Source organism: Cyprinodon tularosa, unplaced genomic scaffold (genome assembly GCF_016077235.1).
Source record: "Cyprinodon tularosa strain WSP-4 unplaced genomic scaffold, ASM1607723v1 ctg270, whole genome shotgun sequence".
Lineage (NCBI taxonomy): Eukaryota > Metazoa > Chordata > Actinopteri > Cyprinodontiformes > Cyprinodontidae > Cyprinodon > Cyprinodon tularosa.
Window position 1 is genome coordinate 279,225 of NW_024038975.1, and position 23,020 is coordinate 302,244.

The 23,020-nt window shown below is 36.1% G+C and overlaps 1 protein-coding gene across 1 annotated transcript; it reads right to left on the reverse strand.

The window, feature by feature from the left end:
* Nucleotides 1-1,084: 1,084 nt before the first annotated feature.
* LOC119786408 (gastrin-releasing peptide receptor-like) lies at nt 1,085-12,845 on the reverse strand. The gene is made up of 3 exons (XM_038289729.1): nt 12,418-12,845; nt 4,860-5,211; nt 1,085-1,624 (listed from the first exon to the last, which is right to left on the reverse strand). Exons 1-3 carry the CDS (start codon nt 12,825-12,827, stop codon nt 1,310-1,312), a joined length of 1,077 nt encoding a protein of 358 aa, XP_038145657.1. The 5' UTR covers nt 12,828-12,845; the 3' UTR covers nt 1,085-1,309.
* Between the last annotated feature and the right edge of the window lie 10,175 nt (nt 12,846-23,020).

The following is a 23,020-nucleotide window of genomic DNA, read 5'->3' on the forward strand; positions in this document are numbered from 1 at the left end:
TGCGTGTATAAAAACGTGAACTATTTCACTGCGCACGCTAAAAAATGTACAAACTGATCTATCAACAGCGTGCTAAAAGGATTTGGTCTTTAAAACATGCTAAATAGCGCCTCTTATCCATTTAGTACTTTTTCTGCAATGAATATGCAATATGGGGCGTTTACACGCAAAAGTGCGTCTTGTGGGAGGAGAACATGTAAATATATTAATTTAGCACTCGCAAAGTGATTTATTAAACCTGAAAGCAATTTTGCTAACGGTATCTGACTCTATATTTAACACTTTTCAAAAGAAGGTGCAAATGGTCTGTATGCGTAATTGCGCACACATGGCAGCGGTTATTGTCGCAAGAAGGAGACATCGAAATGAAGCAAGGAGACGCAGAGAACGCATTTTTTCACTCCGTATGAATATTTTTGCAATGAAGGAGGAAACGATCATGAAAACATAACGTTTATCCAGCATTGGAATTTTGGAGCTGTTGGGGGAAGTCAGAATGGATTTGGAGCCAGCCACAAGGAGGACCCACGCAATACCAGATATCACAAAACTCCTTGCAACATTGCACTTTTTTGCATCTGGGTCATTCCAGCGTACGGTTGCAGCGAGAGCTAGGATCTCCCAATCTCTTTTTTTCAGAAGTGCTGTCCGAAGTGCTGTCCGACGGGGTCGGGGTTCTCCCCCTGCGCCTGTGCAGCAACGTGCCAAATGCTGCGGGTATGCGTACGCGCAGCACACATATTCAGCCACATACCACCTTAGGGAATAAAGGTTGCCAAAGTTTTTTCTATATATATATAGATATAATTATTATTTTATTTTTTTGTTGTTGGGGGTCACTGTAAGATTTAAATTTCTTAATGCACTAGTTTGTACAAACTACTTTGCCGCAAACCACAAAACGCGCAAAACCATCATTTAAATAGGGCGTCTCCAACAGTTTTGCACCTGCCACCAGTTACGCAATCGCTCTTGTTAAATCACCCGCAAACCATGGTTCAGCCCCTCGCGCAAAATTCCAGTTTGCGAGCGCAAATTACTGCACGCAAAATTGGATCTTGATAGCCTAAATCCGGCCCTTTGTAAGCAATAAAAGCAAGTTAATATAATTTAAATTTCTCAAATTGTGCTGTTGCGTTTTAATTTTATGATTAAAGTGTAATAATAGCCAAAACAATATTCACACCTGCTTTACATCATGATAACGCTTCTTTTCTACTAAATTGATTGTTTAGCAAATAGTCCAATTGACTCAAAGGTAGTAGTCCTTGTAAAGCACACTGCTGCGTTTGGGTGACACAGGACTGCTTCAGACGGAGGTTACATTTGTGGTTGCACTGTTTTGGCTGTACAGGCGTCTGGGAGAGCTGCAGCACACCAGCTGATTCCTGAAGTGCTTGCTGAAACTCTTGCTCATCAGGTACAGAGCGAATGGGTTTATGCAGGAGTTGGTGAATGCCAAGATGCGTGCGCACACACTGGCAATGAAGTGAGCCAGAGAGGTGTCCACCTGGTCATAGTGGTAGGAGCGGTAAAGGTAGATGACGTGACTGGGGAGCCAGCAGAGAGCAAACAAGCCGACAAACACCAGCACGGTTTTGGCCAAACGCTTCCTGGACTTGATCTGAAAGGAGAAGAGGAGGGAGAAATCACATCATAATGTCTTCAATAGTTGTCTTACTATTTTAGCTTTAATCGGTTGTAATGAAATGTGTGGCTACCACCCTGAGCCTGAACTAACACTGCTGAAAATTGGTGCAATTTATTTTAATTGTTCCAATCAAATCCTTTTCAGAAAACATTATTCCTCTGAAAATCAAGCAGAGTAAGTAAGCAAATAAAGCCTACTACTCTGGTTTTAAAAAAATTGAACGAGTTTGGATACCTATGCATCATGGAAGATATGCATTGAAATCTTATTCCTAATTCATCAAGTAATGCTATAAATATACGAATTTAGGTTAAAATGGGTGATAAAGGCCTTTATGAAGATACATATTTCTATCTTCTAGTTTCTGCCATGAAGGCCAACTGAGCAAAAAAATAGCTGTTGAATCTACATGAAATCAGTTATTCAAGAAAACAAACAGAACATAACCCTGAACTGATCATTTCTATCATGAAATGTGGGGAAAGCTTTCCTTAGCAGAAGCAGATGTGAATGGCAGAGCTGAATGGAGGATGGATGGTTAAATTCAGAGATATTATGGAAAAAAACCTGATAGAGATTTACTTCCAGCCAAACCACTGCTCATCAAGAGCTCAGCTGTAGAGGTGGTCAGAAGCACCAAATTCCTGCAGGTGCACATAACAGACAACCTCACCTAGACTGTAAACAGCACGTCACTGGTCAAAAGGGCACAAATTTGCACGTACTTCCTGTGGAGGATGAGGAGAGCCCACCTGCACCCACCCACCCTCACCACCTTCTACAGAAGCACAATATAGAGCGTTCTGACCAGCTGTCTCACTGTGTGGTGTGGAGGCTGCAACAACACACATTGGAGACAGACACGGCAGAGAAGATCATCAGGGCTCTTCTCCCCTCCATAAAAGACATTTCATCCCCTGTTCGTCCCGAGCCCGTAACATTATAAATGACCCCCTACCATGGACTGTTCTCCCTGCTGTATGTTGAATAAAAAAAGGGGGTGGGGGGTGCTGATCACTGGAAAAACTGTTAATCATAACTCAGTGCTATGTTTACATTTGATCACTGTTACACTTTAAGAAAAGGAAATGTCTTGAGAGCTGTACTGAAAAAAGTTTGTCTAAGAATCTACAAAAGACTTCGGATTGGGGCAAATAAACATATATATATATATATATACTGTATATATATATATATATATATATATATATATATATATATATATATATATATATATATATATATATATATATATATATATATATATATATATATTGTTATTAATAGTTTTTGTAACATTTCCTGGAAACAAAATAAAAAATTACAAAGGCCTTTTTGTAGTTAACGCTTTTGAAACATGGTAAAATATCCAAGGAACGTTTAAATAGAGAAAAATTACCTTCTGTTTTAACATTCCCCACTGCCATCAGACTGTTGAACCTTTGATCCACAATCCGAACTCTGCACCTATTGCACATTATCGGGCATCAAATGCTGCTGAACTTTTAACTTTTAGCCCTTTAAATTGTTCATCTCATTGTATTTTTCAATAACACATTTTTTGCACAAATGCCATTTTGCACTGAACCACTGCAACTTGCACACTGTCTCTTATCCTCTGCACTGTTCACACTTTGACCACTGCTGCACTTTTTGTATTTTTCTATAACTCGTGCCATTGTGAAATATCAATGCAACGTTCATAAGCTGTATGTAACGCAATTTCGTTCTGTATGCACCCTGTGCATACAAAATGACAAATAAAGAAGTCTAAGTCTAAGTCTAAGTCTAAGTCTAACATTCAAGTCTGTTTCTCTTAGCCACTCTTTAGAATGGGAAAGACAAAAGAAGCAGAGGGATAGTTATAGATATTTAGGCCTCTGGCTCAACACTGCACTATATTTCACCTCTGATATACACTCTATTACAAAAAAAGGAACATATATTTTGTAGCATCTTTAGCATTTAAATATTTTGATTTTCTCACTAAGAAAACAGATTGCAATTACTACTTCCTATTTTTGATCGTTGTGATATAAATGATCAAAATACCACATCTACGTATCTCAAATTATTTAATGTTTTATAGAACTGGTTTTGAGGTTTATTCTTAGATACTCTTTGAGAACCTGCCCTTGTCTGTTGTACCAGCATTTGTCTTAGCTTGCTCCATACTCTAGACAACAATTTCACTGCTTATTATTACTCTGTTATCCTGATCATTAAAACAGCACCTGATGCAATTTAGCGCCTCATAAAGTATTGGACATGCAATTCAAAGTTGAAAAACGAGTAACAAAATTGGAAAATGTTAATTTAAACATAAAGCACCTTTTAATAGGAACAGTCCTCCATCTGCTTTCAGCTCGATAACTTCTGTTTATGCATTTAAGAAGGCCTTTTGCTAAACATTGTCTTTGTGTGTGTGTGTGTGTGCGCGTGTACCTGTCTAGCCCTCAGAGTGAGGACCATTTTTCCAATTTCACCTTCAAATTGAGGACCAGTTGTTGTAAAGTGAGGACATTTTATCCGGTCCCCGCATGCTATTTTACTAATGGTAAGGTTTAGGGCTAAGGTGTCGATTGGGTTAGGGTTACGGTGAGGTATGCATTGGCAATGGTTAGGTTTAGGGTTAGTTTTAGGGTTAGGACATAGAAAGGGTTGAAAATGACTGAAAATCAATGGAAGTCAAGGGGAGTGAACACAGGGTCCTCACCACGATGGTAGAACGAGTATGTGTTTGTGTGTGTATAAAATTGTAATTTTGTGTTAATGTCTAATAGAGTCTGTATATGAGCAATTTGTGTTTTGACGCAACGTGTGATTGGTTGTGTGTGCGGCGATTAGTTTAGGTATGCGTTTTCTTATATTTTTTATACAGCAGGATTCTTTTTGTTTATGTGTTTTATCATTTTTTTGTCTCTTTATTTGACATTTCATCTCAAGGTGCTCATCACTTCAAATCTAAATACTGTGATTAAAATAAACCTCAGTGCAAAGGATTTTAGTACCCTAAGTCAATTTAGTTAATTAAAAATGATCTGGTGATAAAGATTGAACACCTGCCTTTATTCATTTTTTATTTTGCTTCGTCTGGACAAGAAACCAATAAGCCTGCTGTGTTTATTGTGCCATTCTAAGTATTTTCTTATTTGGTAAATAAACTGAACCATTCAATAAAACATCCCCACCATGTTCTGATCCATACCTGTTTCTGCAGATGCAGATGTCCCTCAGCAGGGATTTCAGCTGAGCTCCTGATCAGACTGTTAGCGATGAAGAAGTAGTAAACAGAAATGATGAGTAGGGGGATGATGTAGAAGATGAGGAAGGAGGCAGTGGAGTGGATCTTTGGATGCAGCTCTCCAGCGTGGGGGTAGGGAGCGCATGTTACAAACGTCTCGTTCGTGTCGCTGGTGGTGAAGGAGTGCAGGTCGGAGAAGATGGCCTCGGGAATAGCCAGAGTGATGGACAGCAGCCAGATCGTAGCCACACGGAGACTGATGCTCAGTGTGGCCTTGGATCTGTTGATGTCCAGGGGTTTGACAATTGCTTTGTACCTGAGAAAAGAAGAAAACATCTTTACAGTAAAGATGTTATGATAACTATGGTAAGGTTCATATATCAGCCGCTTGGTTTTATCCTAAATCAATTTAAAAGATGAATTATTTACCTTTTCAATGATCAAGATACAGATTTGTGAGATGAAAGAAGCAAGAAGATATCTGAACATCATTTAGGATAAAGATTTATTTGTAAGTAGTTGAAAATTGACCCTTCGCCTGAACATAAGGATCTATCATTGATATCAGCAATAATGTTAAATGGCCTCATGAAAATACAGAGATGATTATTCAAGTAAAAGAAAAATACAAAACATGCCACGTTCGAATACTTAGATTATCCAAAGGTAGGAAAAAGTCTTCCAAGTGTCAGAAGAACTACTAATACCTGTCAGCTCTCAGTGCCAGAACCACCACAATAAAACATTTGCGGTTGAAGCGTTGCACAGATTCGGATTCATTCTGCACTAATAGGTGGTTTTGCTTCAGACAGCAGTTCTGTATGCCAAAGCTCCATGAGACAGCGAATGTCTCACGTCTCACCGTGGATGAATAAGTTCATCGCTTTGGATCACTTACAGATGCACCCATAAAGGAATGGATGCTGCGATGAGAACGTGTCCAAGGTGTATGGAGGAACAACAAAACAAAAATCTACGGACTTGATTTGATTGAATTTATTCTGTTAAATGCCTTCAAGACCACTTTCAGCTGGATCTGTATTAATAAATTGATTTAAAATGAACTGAATTGAAAAATTGCAGTAACTTTAACAGAGAATAGTACTTCAGCTTAGTTAGAGCTTGCCCTTTTGAAAGACATTTGGTTTTAGTTGTATCTTACCTAATATCTATTTTATTTGACTAAAACATTGTCTTTTACCAAAGATATTTACTAATTGATCTGAATAACCTTTTGTTCTCTGTAGCCAGTGGTGAGTATTTTTATAGTTCCTTAGTATTTCTGTTTGCCTGATCCTGACCTGTTCTGCCTCTCAACAACTAAGCCTTCCTGTTTTCTTCTGAGCGGTTTGCCTGAACCGTCTTTGAACTCCTGGACCTCTGAGCCTGCACGTTCCTGTTCTGATCTTTTTGCCTGACCTGGCTTTGGACTCCTGGACCTGCAGCATCAGGGACACTCATAGTGTCTTGTTGTTGGCAGCCCAACGGCTGGATCCTACCTTGTTCTCTGGGCACAGACTGAACTTGGTTAGTGACTCACGTTCATAATCATCCTCTGTCAGATTATCGTGGTCAAAACCTGTGTTTCTCTCATGCAGAGTTTCCTGCCTTAGACGGTTTAGCAACTGCAGATCTGCAGCCATTTTATTATTAATGCTTTTGGTATGTTCCCACTGTCTGTCTTGCCTTAAATACTGGGTCCTCTGTTCTGAGTTGTGACACAGTTATTGTTAAAGCGGAGTTCTGATTCCCTTGTTGTAGGTAAAAAGTTTGTCCAAACTCCAAAATAAGTCACCTTAGTCTGCCTTTATGTCTATGTCAGTTTTACTCAGTTCACTTTTTTTTTTTAACTCTTTTATCCTGTTATTTTTAGTTGACCTCTTAATGGACTCATTGATTTTATTTTGAACCTTTGTCATTTTTGGGGGAGTTGAAATAAAACCCAGTAAGGTAGTTCTGGTAGGTAGAATCAGCATTCAGCTTTTCACATTCTATACCTGCAGCCCTCACAACTTAATGTGTTCTTTAGATTAGCTTAATAAAATGGCCGTTAATGTTGCACCTGCATCCAAGCCTTGCATCTCTGAACACAAAGCAAAGCATCTGATTCAGCAGTGTAAAGTACTATGAGGTCATATCTGAGATGTTGTTGTAAACTACAGCTTAAATGGGTCTTCAACAGAGCCAGAGGTGGAGAGAGATTTCCTGAACTCAACTATAACAACCCAAATTCAGCATGAACCTGGTATTTCTCTACCAAGCGTAAAGGGAGCAGATTATAGGGTGTAGAAGCTAACATTTAAGCAGACAACAATGCAGAGAAAATCAAAGCAAGCTTTGAATCAAAGCAGCAGTAGGCCATCTAAACTACATGTGGAGATCATCAGATAAACACGAATGCGCTTAAATATCCAGTCCAAACACATCTACCCAGCTCTGTTTGATATCTGAGCTGTTTTCTTCCAAAAGCAATAAATGTCAAAAAATAAATCTGAAAACACTAAAAGCTCCTGACACATTATTGACATTTATCTCCATTAAAAGCTTTATCTGTACTGCCTTTGTCTACTGTAGCAGAGCCATTTGTTAATTACATATCTAAGCTCCAACAATCCATCTCTGCACTTGATACTTCAAAGTTTCAGCAAACATTATTTTTTCATACTTATATTTTATATAAACGAGCACACAATGTTTTTCTCCCTCTTTGTCAATGATTGCTGTATTTTTGAATCAAAGAATCCAAACCTAAACTTTCTGAAGGGAAAATAAAAGTGTGGATTTTTTTTTTGTAACTTCAGATTTTGGTGTTGATTAAAACTACCTTGACAGTCACTTTTTGAAGGGGATTACTATTGCAACATCGGTTTAAAATTGCATCGGTAAAGGAAAATTGCATGTATTTTTTGCTCTGAATGAAATATTTTCTAAACATTATTAATTGCTTTGGGTTTTTTTTTTAATAAAACTTTTATCCCCCCCAGAAAAAATTCCAAACTGGTTAGCAGGCTGCTCAGTTTAGAGCTGAGTTGGTAAACATCTCTTTTTCAAACGGGCTAAAACAATATCTGTGTTGTTGATATGAGTTATAAGCATTACTGGTGCTAACTTGGATTGGGGGAATAGAAACATCTGAAAATAAATAAATAAATAAATAAATAAATAAATAAATAAATAAATAAATAAATAAATAAATAAATAAATAAATAAAACCAAACAAATTAAAAACATGATTTCTTAATGTATCTAAAGAATCTGGGTTAACATTCCCATTTAGCTGAAATGTTTTTTTGTTTTTTGTCTTTTTCAAATAACCTGGACTGTACTGCTTTCCCACTTCCGTCAGGAGAACAACATATGGACATTAAATCCGATGCAAATAGACTTAAAACTGCTTGTTTTCTAAAGCTGTGAAAGCAATCATCCTCCTGCAGACAAGCACTCATGTCCCACCTCACCTTAATGAACATATTTACATTAAAGCCAAAGGAAAACAGTAATAGACTGCATAGACAGGTCAAACCTAGATTAGACCACAGATTTTATTTCAATATCTGGTTTAATTTATGAGCCGATTAAGAAGAAAAAAGCAAAATGCAATCCATTTTATTGTGAAAAACCAAAGTAAAATCTCTCTACATTTATTTTGGATGCGCAGAGGAAACATTCATCCAGGACCTTTACACTCTATAGTAGTCTGGAGGCTGGAGCGCTAATCAAACAGCTGGTTAGTGAACAAAAAAAAAAAGAATTTTCCAACTGTCCATTAGACAAAAAGAAATATTACTGAATAAACTACAAGTTTACATAAGTATCAATTTTAATCTATGTGGTTATATAGACATTTTACTCAAAGCCTGTCTGTCTGTCTGTCTGTCTGTCTGTCAGATGTTCTTAAATGCATCTTAAAGGAAAAGTCTGGTCATATTTAGAATTCAAAATACTGAAAGTACTTTAAATATGAAATTATTACATACTGTTCAATAAATGATAAGTATTTTTAATTAAGATGCAATTATCCAAGTCATCTTAAAAGCAATCTTTGAAATGTTGGCTACATATTACGTGTTTTTTCTCTGGCCAGAAGTTTGATGGCAAATCCTCCCTCTTCAAGTTGGCAATCCAACGATGAACCCCTCCTTGGAGGATCATGAGTCGGAAAGGTGAAATAACTTTTTTTTTTCACTTTTACCCGAGTTATTACAAAATCCAACTGCCAAGCACGTGAGCATTAACAGTTTAACTATAGCTATTGTGAATTTCAGGGTGAAGTCCTCTCTAAATCTTAAATAATTGTTGTTGATTGCAGGTGTGTCTAGTAGTTCCCTTTGATTTTGCATGTAAAGCGGGGAGAATAGCCTTCAACTTACCGCATCGTGACGTCACTGCCTTAAAATATCAAGAGTGAAGTGTTATTATATTTTGACAAAAATGGCCGGACCTGGACTCAGTGATCATAAAGAAAATTATTGTTTTCGTTTTTTTTACTGACTAACGCTAAATTCATTAAATCACTGCAAACGTATTAGTTTTAGGTATAGATAATGACCCAATGATTATTCCTAGCCGAACGGACTTTCTCTTTAACAGTTCACTTCATCAATACAAAAGGTTTTATCATTGTTGATTGCCTCTTATGCTATTCAAGTTTTCCACCTGTCACAACATGCTAATTAAAAAAGGCTTGATACAAAGTGAATGACGTTTTTAACAGGGCTTCCTTGGGCAAAAAACTTTTTTATTGTTATAATAAACTAAATTTTACTGCTTTCTATTTTAAAATAGTTGAGTTTTTAATACCGTTAGATCTTATTAAGATCTTATTATTAGTTTGATCTGATTTTCTTTTTTCTGGATAAAAGTTGTGGCCTGTTGTCACTAATGATTTCTCCCAGTGCTCCCAGAGCAAATTAATTAACCTCAGCAAAATGTATCCAAAACAGTGAAGGCAATGACAATTAAATGGGTTGAATGAATTATCGTTGGACCGGTCGGAAGCAAGGGAAACACAAAAGACAAGACTGACCCCTTTAATTATGTGAAACTTTGAACAAAACAAAGTTTAATGTGAATATTTTTCTTGTCAAATATGTTATCAAACATTTTTTTCTACCGAACAAAATCAAAACTTCACCAGTAGATCTTCTTGAGAATCTTCATCAGCATACTAACCCGTAGAGCTGCAATCAGTGAGGACTGTATATCTGAGGCAGGTTTTCTGCTTTAAACTAGCTTTCCCTGATTTAGAGTACTCTACATAGCTGGCCCCTTTTTCTCTAAAATGGTTGAGGGTAGTTCCAGTATTTTAATAATAGTTTTGGGGGGTTCTATATGTTTTAATAAGGTTTCAGTGAAATCATTCTTATCTTAAATAACTTGCTATAGGTTACTTTTGAGTAACTATAGCCATCTGCCAGGAACTGCAGATGAAATCTGTGAAATCTGTCGTGGTTTTGGTTCTGTTAAAGTTTTGTCTCTGAGTTTTTAAAGATAAAACCTAAAGAGTTTTCAATGGTTTTATTTCCATTTTGTGTTATTCTAGTTATTTTCTAATATATATGAGCTTTTAGGTATTTCTTGTTTGATCATTGTTGCCCTCTTGTGTCAGTCTCCTTCCCCTGGCTCCCTTCTAGACTTCTCTGTCCACAACTGCTCCCAGTCTGCTGATTAGCCTGGTCCTTGTCACTTTCTCCCATATATACCGGTACACCTCCTGCTCAATCACTGTTTGCTTGTTCATCGTCATTTCTTTGCCCTTGTTGTGAGTGTTCCTGGTTTTGTTGATTTTTTTAATCTATGTTTTTGGATTTTTGCTTCTGTTTCCCTTTTTGGTTAATTAAATCTAGCAAGAAAGCACCTCAGCTTCAGTCTCTGCATTTGGATCATTCAAACCTCCACTAAACCTGACAGAAATCTGCAAACATATTGTGGGACCAAGGAGGAAGGTTCTGAGGGTAGCTGTCTATTCAATGCTGCTGTTTTATATACACCATAGCATGCGTGCATTAAGATAATGAAGGAACAAACCTTATCAAGTTACGACAAAAAAATCTCTTATAAGCGTTTTCGGATTTTGTAATTTTTTTAAACTCTGGCATCTGTTTATTTTTCATTATCCTGTAAAGCACTTTTATTTTATTACCATATCAAGTTCTTTATACATATTTTTTCAATGCATTTATTTGATGCACTTTTTTTTCTCTGTAATATAGGGAATGTTCAATCAGTATACTGTAACAAGCCAGATTTAATGTTTAAGCAACAGCAATCTTTCCACCTGAAGTAGCAATTCTTGTCAATGGTAAATTTCTCTACCAAAATTACAGATCAAAAGTCTTCATTTTTTCTTGTATCTGGCTCTGAGATTAAATTATACTATGATTACGTGGCCACAGTGAGCCAATCACTTAAATTGTTTTTAAATTATTTCAGTTACATTTCATGAGACTGAAAAACAAATTCTCACAAATTATTTTTGTATATACTGCTACTTGGAAGCATAAACTGTGACATATAGTTTGAGTTGTATTGATCATTATTAACTGATAATTAAAAATGAAATCAACTCATTAGGTTTTTGAACAGTTGCTTAATAGAGTAGGCCTCTTTAGCCTCCAAAAAATAAAGCAAAAACATAAAAAAATCAGAACAATAATTAACCCAAAACTGTTAAAACAAACCAACAAAAAGGCTTTGTCTTTAAATAAGCTCCATACATAACTGTGGCATTTAGTTATTTTTTATTTTATTTTTTTTTTAGATTTAATCTATCCTTTTTTTTTTTTTTTAGATATACGTCGTTTTATCAAAAAGTTTTTTGATAACACTTTTTATTGATGTTTTTTTTTTTTTTTTATCATTCTTGTTTTGGATAAATCCAATAATGGAAAAACACTTTATAGATTTATTAACCCTTTAAAGCCTGAACCACGAAATAATAGACTGAAGATTCTAATTTTCCAAAATTAGAATTCTCATTGAACTTTCTGACGAATGAAACAACACTATAAGTTTCATATACATTAAACTACATAATTAATTTGTATCAATTTTGATACATTACACATTTCTTTATCATCTTTTATATGTTTTCTGTTCACTACATGTGTCTGATTATGTAAGTCAGGGTTTCAAGAACAAAAGCATCACAATGATGATACAGAGGTTTCAAAACTCGGGTAAAGGGTTAAAACAACTGGAAGCTGCAGATTTAATGAAAGTTTATAAAATCCTTAAGTTGATTTAGTAATATTTTGAGTGCACCCATAGCACCATATCTAGGCTTACCTAAATCTGAGATGATTTTGCTCTAGATTGTGTTTTTTTTTTAATGCCAAACCAACATTATTATCCAACCCAAAACTTTCAAGGGGCGCCTCTGCACTCCGGGAGCATCAATATTTGATGTTTAGGAATTAAACATTGCTGCATTATTGAAGAAGAAAATTTTAAACACCGCAATTTATCATAAATAAATCATAAACGGTCAGACAGATATTAAAGCAGCTCCAGTCAGGTTTACCGGTCAGCAGAGAGCGCAGTCAGGGTGAAAACGGAGACCCCGACCGAGGTGAGCTGGATGAAGGGGATCAGCTTGCAGCCCACGCGCCCGAACAGCCATTCGTCCACTAGATAGCGGCTGGCATCAACAGGGGCGCAGGTCACCAGCAGCAACAGGTCCCCCAGAGCTAGGCTGGACAGGAACAGGTTGGGCACCGTGCGCATGGACTTCACCAGCAGACACGTCTTCATCAGCGTGACATTTCCGACCAGACCCACGAGGATGATCATCCCGTAGACGGCAGCGATCCCGATGCCCGGGAGCCAGACTGCGTACTGGTGCCGCTCCGCGCCGGAGTCCACCATCACCTTGGAGACATTTAGGAGCAAAGCTCTGCTGTCCTCTAACGCAGGAATGAACTGGTCCTCCATCTGGAGCAGAGGACACCGACTGCTGAGTGCTGATGGTTTTCTGGCAGCTATATAAATTGTCTGCCCACCTACAGGGTCGTGCGTCACCGGAGCACAAGATGAATCCTGAAGAATTGGAGCTAAGAGGTCTCAATAAGGTGTCAGTAGATTTAGATAAACTTGCATCACATTCTTCTCAAAACAACAGAAAAGGCTAAGACTGAATTAGAAGTTGGAATCAAGAAAGGGAGAGGATTGTATTGTTACAGTGGACTTCTTTAATGACCTGTAAGGAGTTTAACAGTGAAATTAGGGTTGAAAACAGTAGATATAGCTAATTTATACCTATGATTTTTTAATGTTTAGCTCTATACACATACTTTTACAGTGCAGATATAAGCATAATTCTTAATTAAAAACAATATGTCTAAAAATTAATAACAGAAGGAAACCAAGAGCACAGCTTAGAGTACCCAAAAATGGGTTAAATGAGCATCAATTCCTGCATCAAAGGCCAACAAAATTATGATAGTGAAATATGCAAGTTGTAAAGTTAGATAATAACAGAAAAATCTATGAGTTGAGAGAAGAAAGTCAGCAGATGTGTTCACTGACAGCAGAAAAGTCATTTTTTGATAATTATTGCCAGTGGCATATGAAGGATTAAAATTTTGCTCCACTTCTAACTGATATTGAATTCCTATTTCACTAAAAAAGTGCCCGGAGAATATTTTATTCGCTTTTAACTTAACCACCCAAGCAGTGGTTAAGTGAAGAAAGTGCTGAAAGTCTCCCTTATTCATGGATGTCAGCATAAATATATATATATATATATATAATATTATATTTTTTTATATATTATATATATTTTTTTTGTTTCGCCCTATATTTGGTCACTTTGTTCACCTAAAAACAAATATTTCTTCTAAGAAAAGTATTAAGAACAGAGAAACTGTATTTGAGTCCAGGGAATCCTCTTCTCTTGAACTATTATTCTACAAAGCTCGGACAGTTTTCTTATTTGTCTGAGCTTAGTAAAAAAAAGCTCTACCTTCTCTGTGTGTCCAGGCATGAACACATAGCTGTGCTATACTGTCATAATTGGTAATATAAAATAAAAGTGAGAACACAATATCGCTGGATATTTCAAATTGTTTTGCACTTTCTAACATTTTTGCTAGTTTGCCCTTAAAAGATAATCAGATTTTTATAGCTTGAAAACTGAAAGCTGTTTTTAATCTTGAGTCAAGACTATTTTTGTGTTTTTTACCGTAATAGAATATTTTGGAGACTCGGTATCAAAATGAACATACATTACAGAGCCTTAAGTTAAAAATATTTGTACAATAGGATGAAGAATGGGCATCCTTGGAGGAGGCTTAGTGTAAAAAACAAGAACATGAAGTGTGGCATTTAGTAATTGCATAAAATGCAACTTGTTCTGAAACGTGAACGGAGGTTCCTATGATATTCAACAGGGATTTTTATCGTCTGCCTAAGCTGCTGATGGGTCTATTAGTTTTGATGCAATGTCCCTGAATCGTTTTCCAGCTGAAAGTAGGACAAGTTGTGCATAGCTGAGGTGGGTGGGATCTGCAGTACGGTGTCGACCATTTTCTGGGGTCATACAACATGCCAAAGGCATCCCACAATACTTTCTGCTGAACTCACAACCTAAGCTAATACATTCCTCTCTTTTTCAGCCGTGTGTCTCTCTTGCGATTCACTTTTACAGTGATGCTTTACATTGTGCTCTCCTCCTATTAAATTGAAAAAAAAAAAAAAAAAACTTTGGCAAACTTTATAAATTTATATGCAACCAAAAAGAAAAAAAAAACACCAAAAAATAACATAAAATAAAATAAAGACAGGCTTAAGCCTCTGTGTCAAATGGAATCTGGACACAGCTGAACTAATGAGAGTTTACTAAAATGAAAGCAACCTACCAAGATAGGGCGGCTGCATGGAGAGGACCTCTCCAAAGAAAGACAGAGGAAAGAAATTCTGAATATAAAATACTTAAGTGGACACTATGAAGTAATAGGGAAGCATTACATTTTTCCAATGTGATATTTGACTTTGATTTCCAGTTCATAAGAATAAATGTATACTCCATGAGTAAGATTCTGCTTGGCTTTTGAAAAAAAAAAAAAAAAATGCTGTGTTTTAAGAGCACTGTGTGCAGCTCGGTAATCCTGGGGCACAGGTTCAGCTCTGTGACACTGACTAAACACGTGACACTGACAGAAAGTCCCATCCGTTTTAGCTTCCTGAGAAAAAAGGAGTGTTTGATGGGATTTCTTCACCAAGTGGGAGGTGTTCTCAGTCTGGGAGAGGTCAGAGGAATTTTGAATGCCCAGGAACTTTATGCTGTCATCACTAGCTCCCTCTGTATTCATTTCAGTTAAGTTAATTGATAATTAACTGATTGATTAAAAAATTACTTCAGTGAGATAAGAACATGTTAGCTCCAGGATCAAGCATTAGGTTTGAACCAGTGCATAGATTTAGAGAGGTGTCAAACTTTAGATGCAATATGTCTGGTGACACTGTGCAGCTTTTTGCCGCATCTTGTAACACACAGGTGTTCACATTCTCACAAAGCAAACCAGGATTACACACATTTCCGTTACAGATGAAAAGGAACTCCTCAAATGCAATAAACGTATAGCATTCTCTATGATCAGCCAGAAAGAAAAAAATCCCAAAGGTTTTGGGAAGAAAAGCTGTTTAACAAGAATGCTTTGAGTGTAGGCCTACTTAACATTTCTCTGATACAGAACTTCAGGCAATCTACACCTGCATAATAATTGCATGATCATAGGAAGCTTGTGCCTATTTGCAGTATTCATTTAATAGGAAGGAATGCAAATCTGGACAGCTCACCAGTCCATCACTCTGTGAGGACGCAAGGGTACCTGGAGAAACCATAAAGAAAGGCCCTTGCCAGGATGCAAGCACAGGGTTTTTCGCAGTAATCTGAGCTTTAGTCATGGAGCTTAGCTCCAGAACTAAACAAAACAGAAACTAAATCAGAGAAAATCTGAGAAAGAGATGGCACTCCATTTATCTCTGGACGGAATGAACATATGTAGCCTAAATTGAAATAATTTATAATCCATTAATAGTAAGTATGTGAGTGGGACAAAAATTATATTAAGTTGTTGAGAAATTGTCAATATTTTTACATGGATATATTTTCTATATTAACTGAAACATCCATTCAGGGGCATTTACTCTTTAGCACAAGAGAACATTACCATAATTCTTTGTATTGCAAAAAACAGATCTTATAAAATCAGTGTTTTGACTTAAATTCACTATTTGAAGGCCTTCTGACAAACTTCCTGAAGCCCCTTGACCCCAAAATGCAGAAAGTACCAATATCTGCATGTACATCAGCAACATGCATGGCGTGACTGATGACCTCATTATTTTTCTACTAATCTACTAGATTTACATGTAACTTCTTATCTGAGGGGGGAAGCGATTTCTACCGACATAGTGAGCAATTCGATTTGCACTATTATTTTAAGAATGATGTATAATAAGTAAAGAAATGCAAACTTAGAGTAATAAATAGAGCAAATGAATGAATGCAACCATAACCTGGAAAATTAATCTTCTACCGTCATGTTTTTTTTAGCTGTTGTTTTTTAATGCATCTGCAGAAGAATTTCATGTTTCTTTGCCTTCTGTCTCCATGTCTAGTTTACTGTTTTCTTATTTTAAGTTAACTTGACTTTTTTTCATTAACAGAATCCTATTATGCCTCACATAGTACGTCATCTGAGTCTACTCTGAGACAAAGATATGAAAATTTCTACATTTAGTAACTGGCTCTGTGACCCGTTTAAAGTGCAAGGTTATGCTCCATCCCCAGAGACTCTGAACTGCATAAAGTGGGTTTGAAAAATTTATGCAGGGTTTTAACCACTCAGTTTATCTTAAAATACAAACATCCATATGCAAGAAATCAGTTTTGCTAGAACTGTCTTCTTTTTTTTGTGGCTTTCCTATGAAACAATTTTAGAAATAAATATCTAATATAAACCAAAATCTTCACTTGATCTGATTATCTTACTAAGTTGAAATTGAGGCCTGATAACAAAACATCCTTGCTGCAATGGGGGGAATTTAAAGGATATAATTTGGATCCTTGCCTTTATTCTCCTCTCCAACAGGTGTCATGACATTTTGCCTGCTAGTTGTTGTCGTTTTCTATCAAATCAGGTTGACACTTTAAAGGATGTCCAGAAGACTTGGCAAAGTCAAGCCTCCAGAAACCTCATATTAGCTGCAGCACTGCTTCAGAGATCCTATTTTTCCCATTGCAAAAATAAAACAGAACACACAGTGATTGGATGGGGACTTCTGTTAAGTATTTCTATGCAGATTTTTGAAAATGCAAAGCATCTAAAAGGAATCCATTTCTCAGGAATCCATCACTGTCTATATACCTATACTATGACTGTATCCATACTGCATTCTAAACGCTAATGGGAATTTTATTTGGGCTCCTACACCTCACCAACATAAAAGATAGGTTTAAATTAGTGGGCTAACTGTTGTCTGCAGCATCAAACAGAACGCTAGTCCTATAGTTAAAAAAATCCTATAAAAAACATTACAAAATAACTGTCATCATTTATAGATCTATCTAATTGTGATAAGAAAATATACTCAAATGATTGTTAAAATACTTGAATGAAAATTTATTTATTTTTAAGGTTGTTTGAAAAAAACACGATTGAATGTGTAGGTTTTCTGTTTATGATGGCAGAAAAAATGTGTTCAGACTCACCAGTTGCATATTTACTGCAGAGGTAAGAAGGCCATCTGCCCTATTGTTTTATCTTATATGTGGACTCATCGAGCACTGTTGAGATGCTGTTGCTCTCACCAGACTGTCATCATTATGTTCTGGCATCACCTCTCTACCAACTGCAGAACAGTGACTCATTCTCCTTATTGCAATGATTCACAGTTCATTGCTGTTTTTCATTTACTTCATTCGAACCTCTTTACTCTAGCTTAGATCTCAATTATGGAAAATAATTGTCTTTGCATTATAAGATCGCCGCTTTCTTCGCTGAATGAGGAACCTTTATTCCACCTTCTGCTCTTTTCTTTTTCCTTTTTTTCTAAAGCATACTTTTAAAGTTTCTTACTTTCTGCTTAATGTACTGATACTTTGACATCTTTATCGATCTACCTGATGTTTGTCATTTTTATTCTGTTTGCCCTTGCTCTATGTATTCCGGACACGTAAGACTTGGAATAGCAAACATGTTCTATTATGCTGAATGACCTTCTTGAGGGAGTTTTACTAGGCCTTTTCTACTCTTAAGCTGACAGCTCTCCTGCTGGTGTAGTGCTTTCTGCCAATCACCCAGCTGCAGCCCCATACTGATGTCTGCAAGCTCTCTCACTTTACATCAGTCTCTTTTACGCAGTTGGACTTGTCCACTTTTTAAAAATTCTAATCTGCAAATTTAAGAAAATAATAAAACCTTTTTCTATCCTTACTTAAACCAAAATGAAGCGAGAACATATAAGCTGATAAACTAAATGCTTTTGTGCATTGCAAAATATTCAACATTTTTGCAACTTGGTTGATTAACCTACTTAGTCTATTTTATAGACCAACAAAGGATGAAACAAAATTATAAAGTGCTTTGTCAAAGAAGCATTGTTTTCAATAAAAAAAAAATAAAAATATGAAAAGTGTGGGATGAATTTCTATTTAGCCTCCCTTAAGAAATATTTTATGAAACCAATGTCACAATCTTAAATCTGTTGCAGCCTGTAACATGCTCTCTCCATTATTTCTCTGTAGGCTTTAATCTTATCAGCTTCCCTGACCCTGCTGAAGAAAATGAATTCACCAGCATCACCCTGCTATCATTATGTTTTTCTGTGAGATAGGTGCTTTTAGGTTGCAGTGTTCTTTTCACAACAAATCCAGTATTTGTTTATAATTAATTTATTTCAATATAGGTTCCATCTCACCAGAACTCCTAATTCCACATGTTTTCTGGCTGTCCAACAGGATGTCTGCCACACTCGGCCTTCAATTAAGACAGGATCTGTGAAGTAAATTAAGAATAACCATCCTGCGCTGTGAAATACCGAAGCTCCTCCAAAGTTTCCAATGGGCTTCTTTGTTCTTGCTCTGGTTAAAGTTAGCATTGCCCAGCCTTGCCAGATGTTTTGAAATATTGTTTATATTATTGGGATATTGTAGTACAATGAAAAGCACAAAACCTAAAGCATAAGAATATTCATGCAAGACAATGTATACCTGTAATTTGTTTTAAAAAAGCTGAAAGAGTTTTCTTTATTTGGTGTTATAGATGGAACGGGTCACTTTCTTTTTATTCTCACACTGTTCAAGTCCCTGTGCAACTCAAACTGAAGCCATTCACTGGCATTATGTGTTACAGCATCACATGGTAATTGTTGATTCAAAATCATTTCCTCATATAAATGCAAATCATTATTTTTTTTCGTGCTTTTTTTTATCTCTGTAGATAAAACCATTGAGAGCACACATCTCAGAGCATGACTTCAACTATTTTAATTTTCCTGACTGCTCTGTAGGCAACTTCTGAGAACTCTCACTCAAAATTGCCATGAAATGTTTTCAAAGAAAAATAAAAAATTGCTATTTTGTCTGTGATGTGATTCTGCAGGGAGCGCAGCATCAAAGTAAGACTATAAGGAGACTTGTATCCAAACCCACAATCAAGGGCACGCCTCAGAAACTGATGCTAATCCACCATCCATTATTTCCACTAATAACCTAAACTACAGCTCTCACTAACAGCTTCATAAATGCTCCAGAAAGCTGTGCTTGCCTTTCAATTGCTTTGCTTCAAGTTACATTTTTGGATCAGAGAAACTGAGCCTTGAAATTTATAATTACCTCAGTATTCATACGGCGACCTTTTCCAGCACCTCTATATCAGCATGGCATTCATCCTCTGCTTTTATCTCTCTGTCTTTTCAAGCAGAAGCTGCTTTCAAATTAAAATATTTAAACCATGTCTTACAATCATAGCCTTGACTGAGATAGATTCATGCTGAAAATGGTACTGTGAGACAAAGTGAGGTGTCTGTCCATTTTAATATATCTGAATATTTTATCCCACACACACAATGGTCGGGTTGTAGAGGAGGGGGGCTGGGTTTTGTGGTTGAAAGGTACATGGTGGTTCCTCAGCTCCCGTTGCAGTCTGGCAAGTACTGGTGGTGCGAGGGGAGCCAGGGAGTCTTTGACAGTAACATTGGGTGACCGGTGAGGAGCACCAAGCTGCTTGCCTTAATGAGGTGTTGTCTTTGTGGGTGCTCGGTCCTTGCCAGGTGGCATATGGCCCCTAGAAGTGTGTTGGCATGCTGAGAGAAGTGGGGCTCTGGTAGGCATCCTTTCCTAATAACCTCACAGGGACACTCCCCCCAGAATAGGAGGTACCCCCTCGTTATAATAAAACAAAACCAACAATGGTAACTGAAGTAACTGGTATCTGACAAAAGATGTAATAAACAAAAATTATATAAAAACAAACAGATAAAACGTAGATAGTGCTTTTTAACCAACTTTCAACAAAAATTATGAACTATTCACTTAAATATTTCTGTCGCAACCTTTTGATTCAATCACTGCAATCAAACAATCTCTGTAATTTTCGATGGGACTTCTATCTGCGGGTATTTTGGTCCACACCTCATGAGTAAACTGCTCCAGTTTTCTCAGGATTGAAGGGAGCCTTTCTCATGTTTCATCTCCTTTCAAAGATGCTCAATATAATTTAAGGCTCATTGAAGGCCACTTCAGGAAAGTCTGTATTTTCCTCTTAGCCATTCTTGGATGTTTTTAGCTGTGTGTTTTGGTTCACTATCCTGTTGCAATATTATTCGTCTCTTTGATTTCATCAACTTTTCTCCTGCAGCCAGGTTTAGGGGTTTGGCTACAGTCCTATGAATGTTAAATTTCTGAATAAGATGCCACTCACAGTCACAGGAACATCAGCTGTTTGGAGAAAGTCTTCACCTTTATCATGCTTGTCCATACTTTGCTTCCTTTGGTTGATGTTGACTGTAGTAGACACAATATAACCAAAAAGCACAGTGACTACTCCAGCCAGATGACACCAAAATGAAACTTTCTCAAAGCACTGCATGGCAGGTAATTAACAACAACCAAAGAATGAGACATGGTGGTGCCATTATACTACATGGATCACAATTATACTCCACCGTCTTAATGCATCGCATCAAATGCATAAACCTTTGTCATGATAATAGACATAATGATTTTGATGCTTTTACAAGAAACTGTATAACAGCCTGAAAATGTCTTTCATACCCAATTTATCAAAAATCAAACTGTTAATTGGTGTCCTTGGTTGGTCAGTGTAAGGTCAAACAGGTGAAACAACTATTATCTACTGTTCAAAAAAGAAAAAAGAAAAAAAGAATTGTTTGAAATCTTTGAAACTTCTCCTTTTGATCAAAGTGAACTCATAGAAAGATTAGATCAATTTGATAAGCAAAATCTGAATCATGAATGAATAACATAGATAACATGAGATTACTATCATGATGGCAACACTGGGTTTAGATATGAAACCTGAAAGAACTTATTTCAGAGACTCATTCAAATTGACAGAAATGCAGAATAAACAAGGGCTACGCAAGGGTTAAAAGAAGCTTCTTAGATTCCAATTTCATTAACATGCAAATTTATGAAGAGAAGAGCTTATTTTAGCCTATTCTATTTTATATTATTAGCCTCACTGTCATCTAAGATTTAGAAATCTCTGGTGAGATTTAGATTAATTGGCTACTAATGTAATTAACTTAGCGAATATATATACATTTTTTTCCTTAGATGCAATAATATATTTTCAAAGCAATATATTTTCTTATTACAATTTTCCTATGTGGCATATCCAGATTCTCTGTTCTAATGTGGGCAATCCAGGTAAGTATCCTGCTTCTGTCAAGAAGGATGAATAAATTAATGAATCAAAAGGTATTTCAAACTAATTAAAAAAAGGAAATATATTTAGCAAAAACATTTTTAAAAACCCAAAAGGAAAATAAGGATATCTGAAGTAAAAACTTTGCCAGGTTTATGAGTAAACTATAATGACTTACTGTATGTGGTATACATTGACATCAATAATGTTAAAGCACAGTTGGAATATGACCAGAATACGAAAGCCATCTTATTACATTATTATATTCATTTCCAAGAAAATTCCTTAAAAGACTTAAAAAAAAATCTAATCACCAACTACATTCAGAACATTTCACTTTCATTTAAAACCAAGTTTTTTTTAGCCCATTTTACCACTTCACAACAGACATAATGCAACTGTTAGAAAAAAAAAAATGCAATCATTAGAAGAATCAGTGTTGATCTAAATTTGATTCAAATCAAGGCAACTCTTCCCAATCCAACATTAAAATCATATTTAGATCAAGTTACAGCAGTCCAATTTCATTTGGATTTATCCAGCACAATAAACAATCTACGCCTCACTCTATTTTTAAAAGCTCAAGGAACTAATAGTTAATCCGCATTCTGAGCGCAAAGCCATTTATTGTGAAAATCTCATTGAGATACTCCCTCACCTTCCCACACTTCACATCTGGGAAATGGACTCATGTTTTATACTTGTTTGTCTGTCTGGAGTCATCCCTGTTTTTGTTTTTCATCCTTGTTATGTGTTTGATCACCAGGCTCAGGGAACAAGTGCTATAGACTATTAAGAACTCAGCTTGAGATTCTTCCCTTCAAAGACTGTGTAAATGAGATTAGATAAAAAACAAACAGAACAAACTAAATTCAATTAAAATGTAAGTTTTAAATCAATGAGAAAAGAGGGGTTGAAAATATATTTTCTTAATATATTTTCATTGAATTGGTTGATAAGGTTACCCTTTAGTTTACATATAGCTTCACAAATACCCTGGAAATAATTTATATCTAATTAAATACCTATAACTTAATGTTTCAGGTGGATCTATTTGTAATTCATTTTGTTTTGAGATTTTTTTTTCATTTATCTATTTTTGTTTTTGCTGTTTCTATGGACATATTTTAAATACAAAGCTTAATAGATCGAATGAGAATTATCTTTAAATTTGCAGCCTTTTGTACTCTATTAGAACATGCTCTACGCCTCTTTTATCACATATTTATT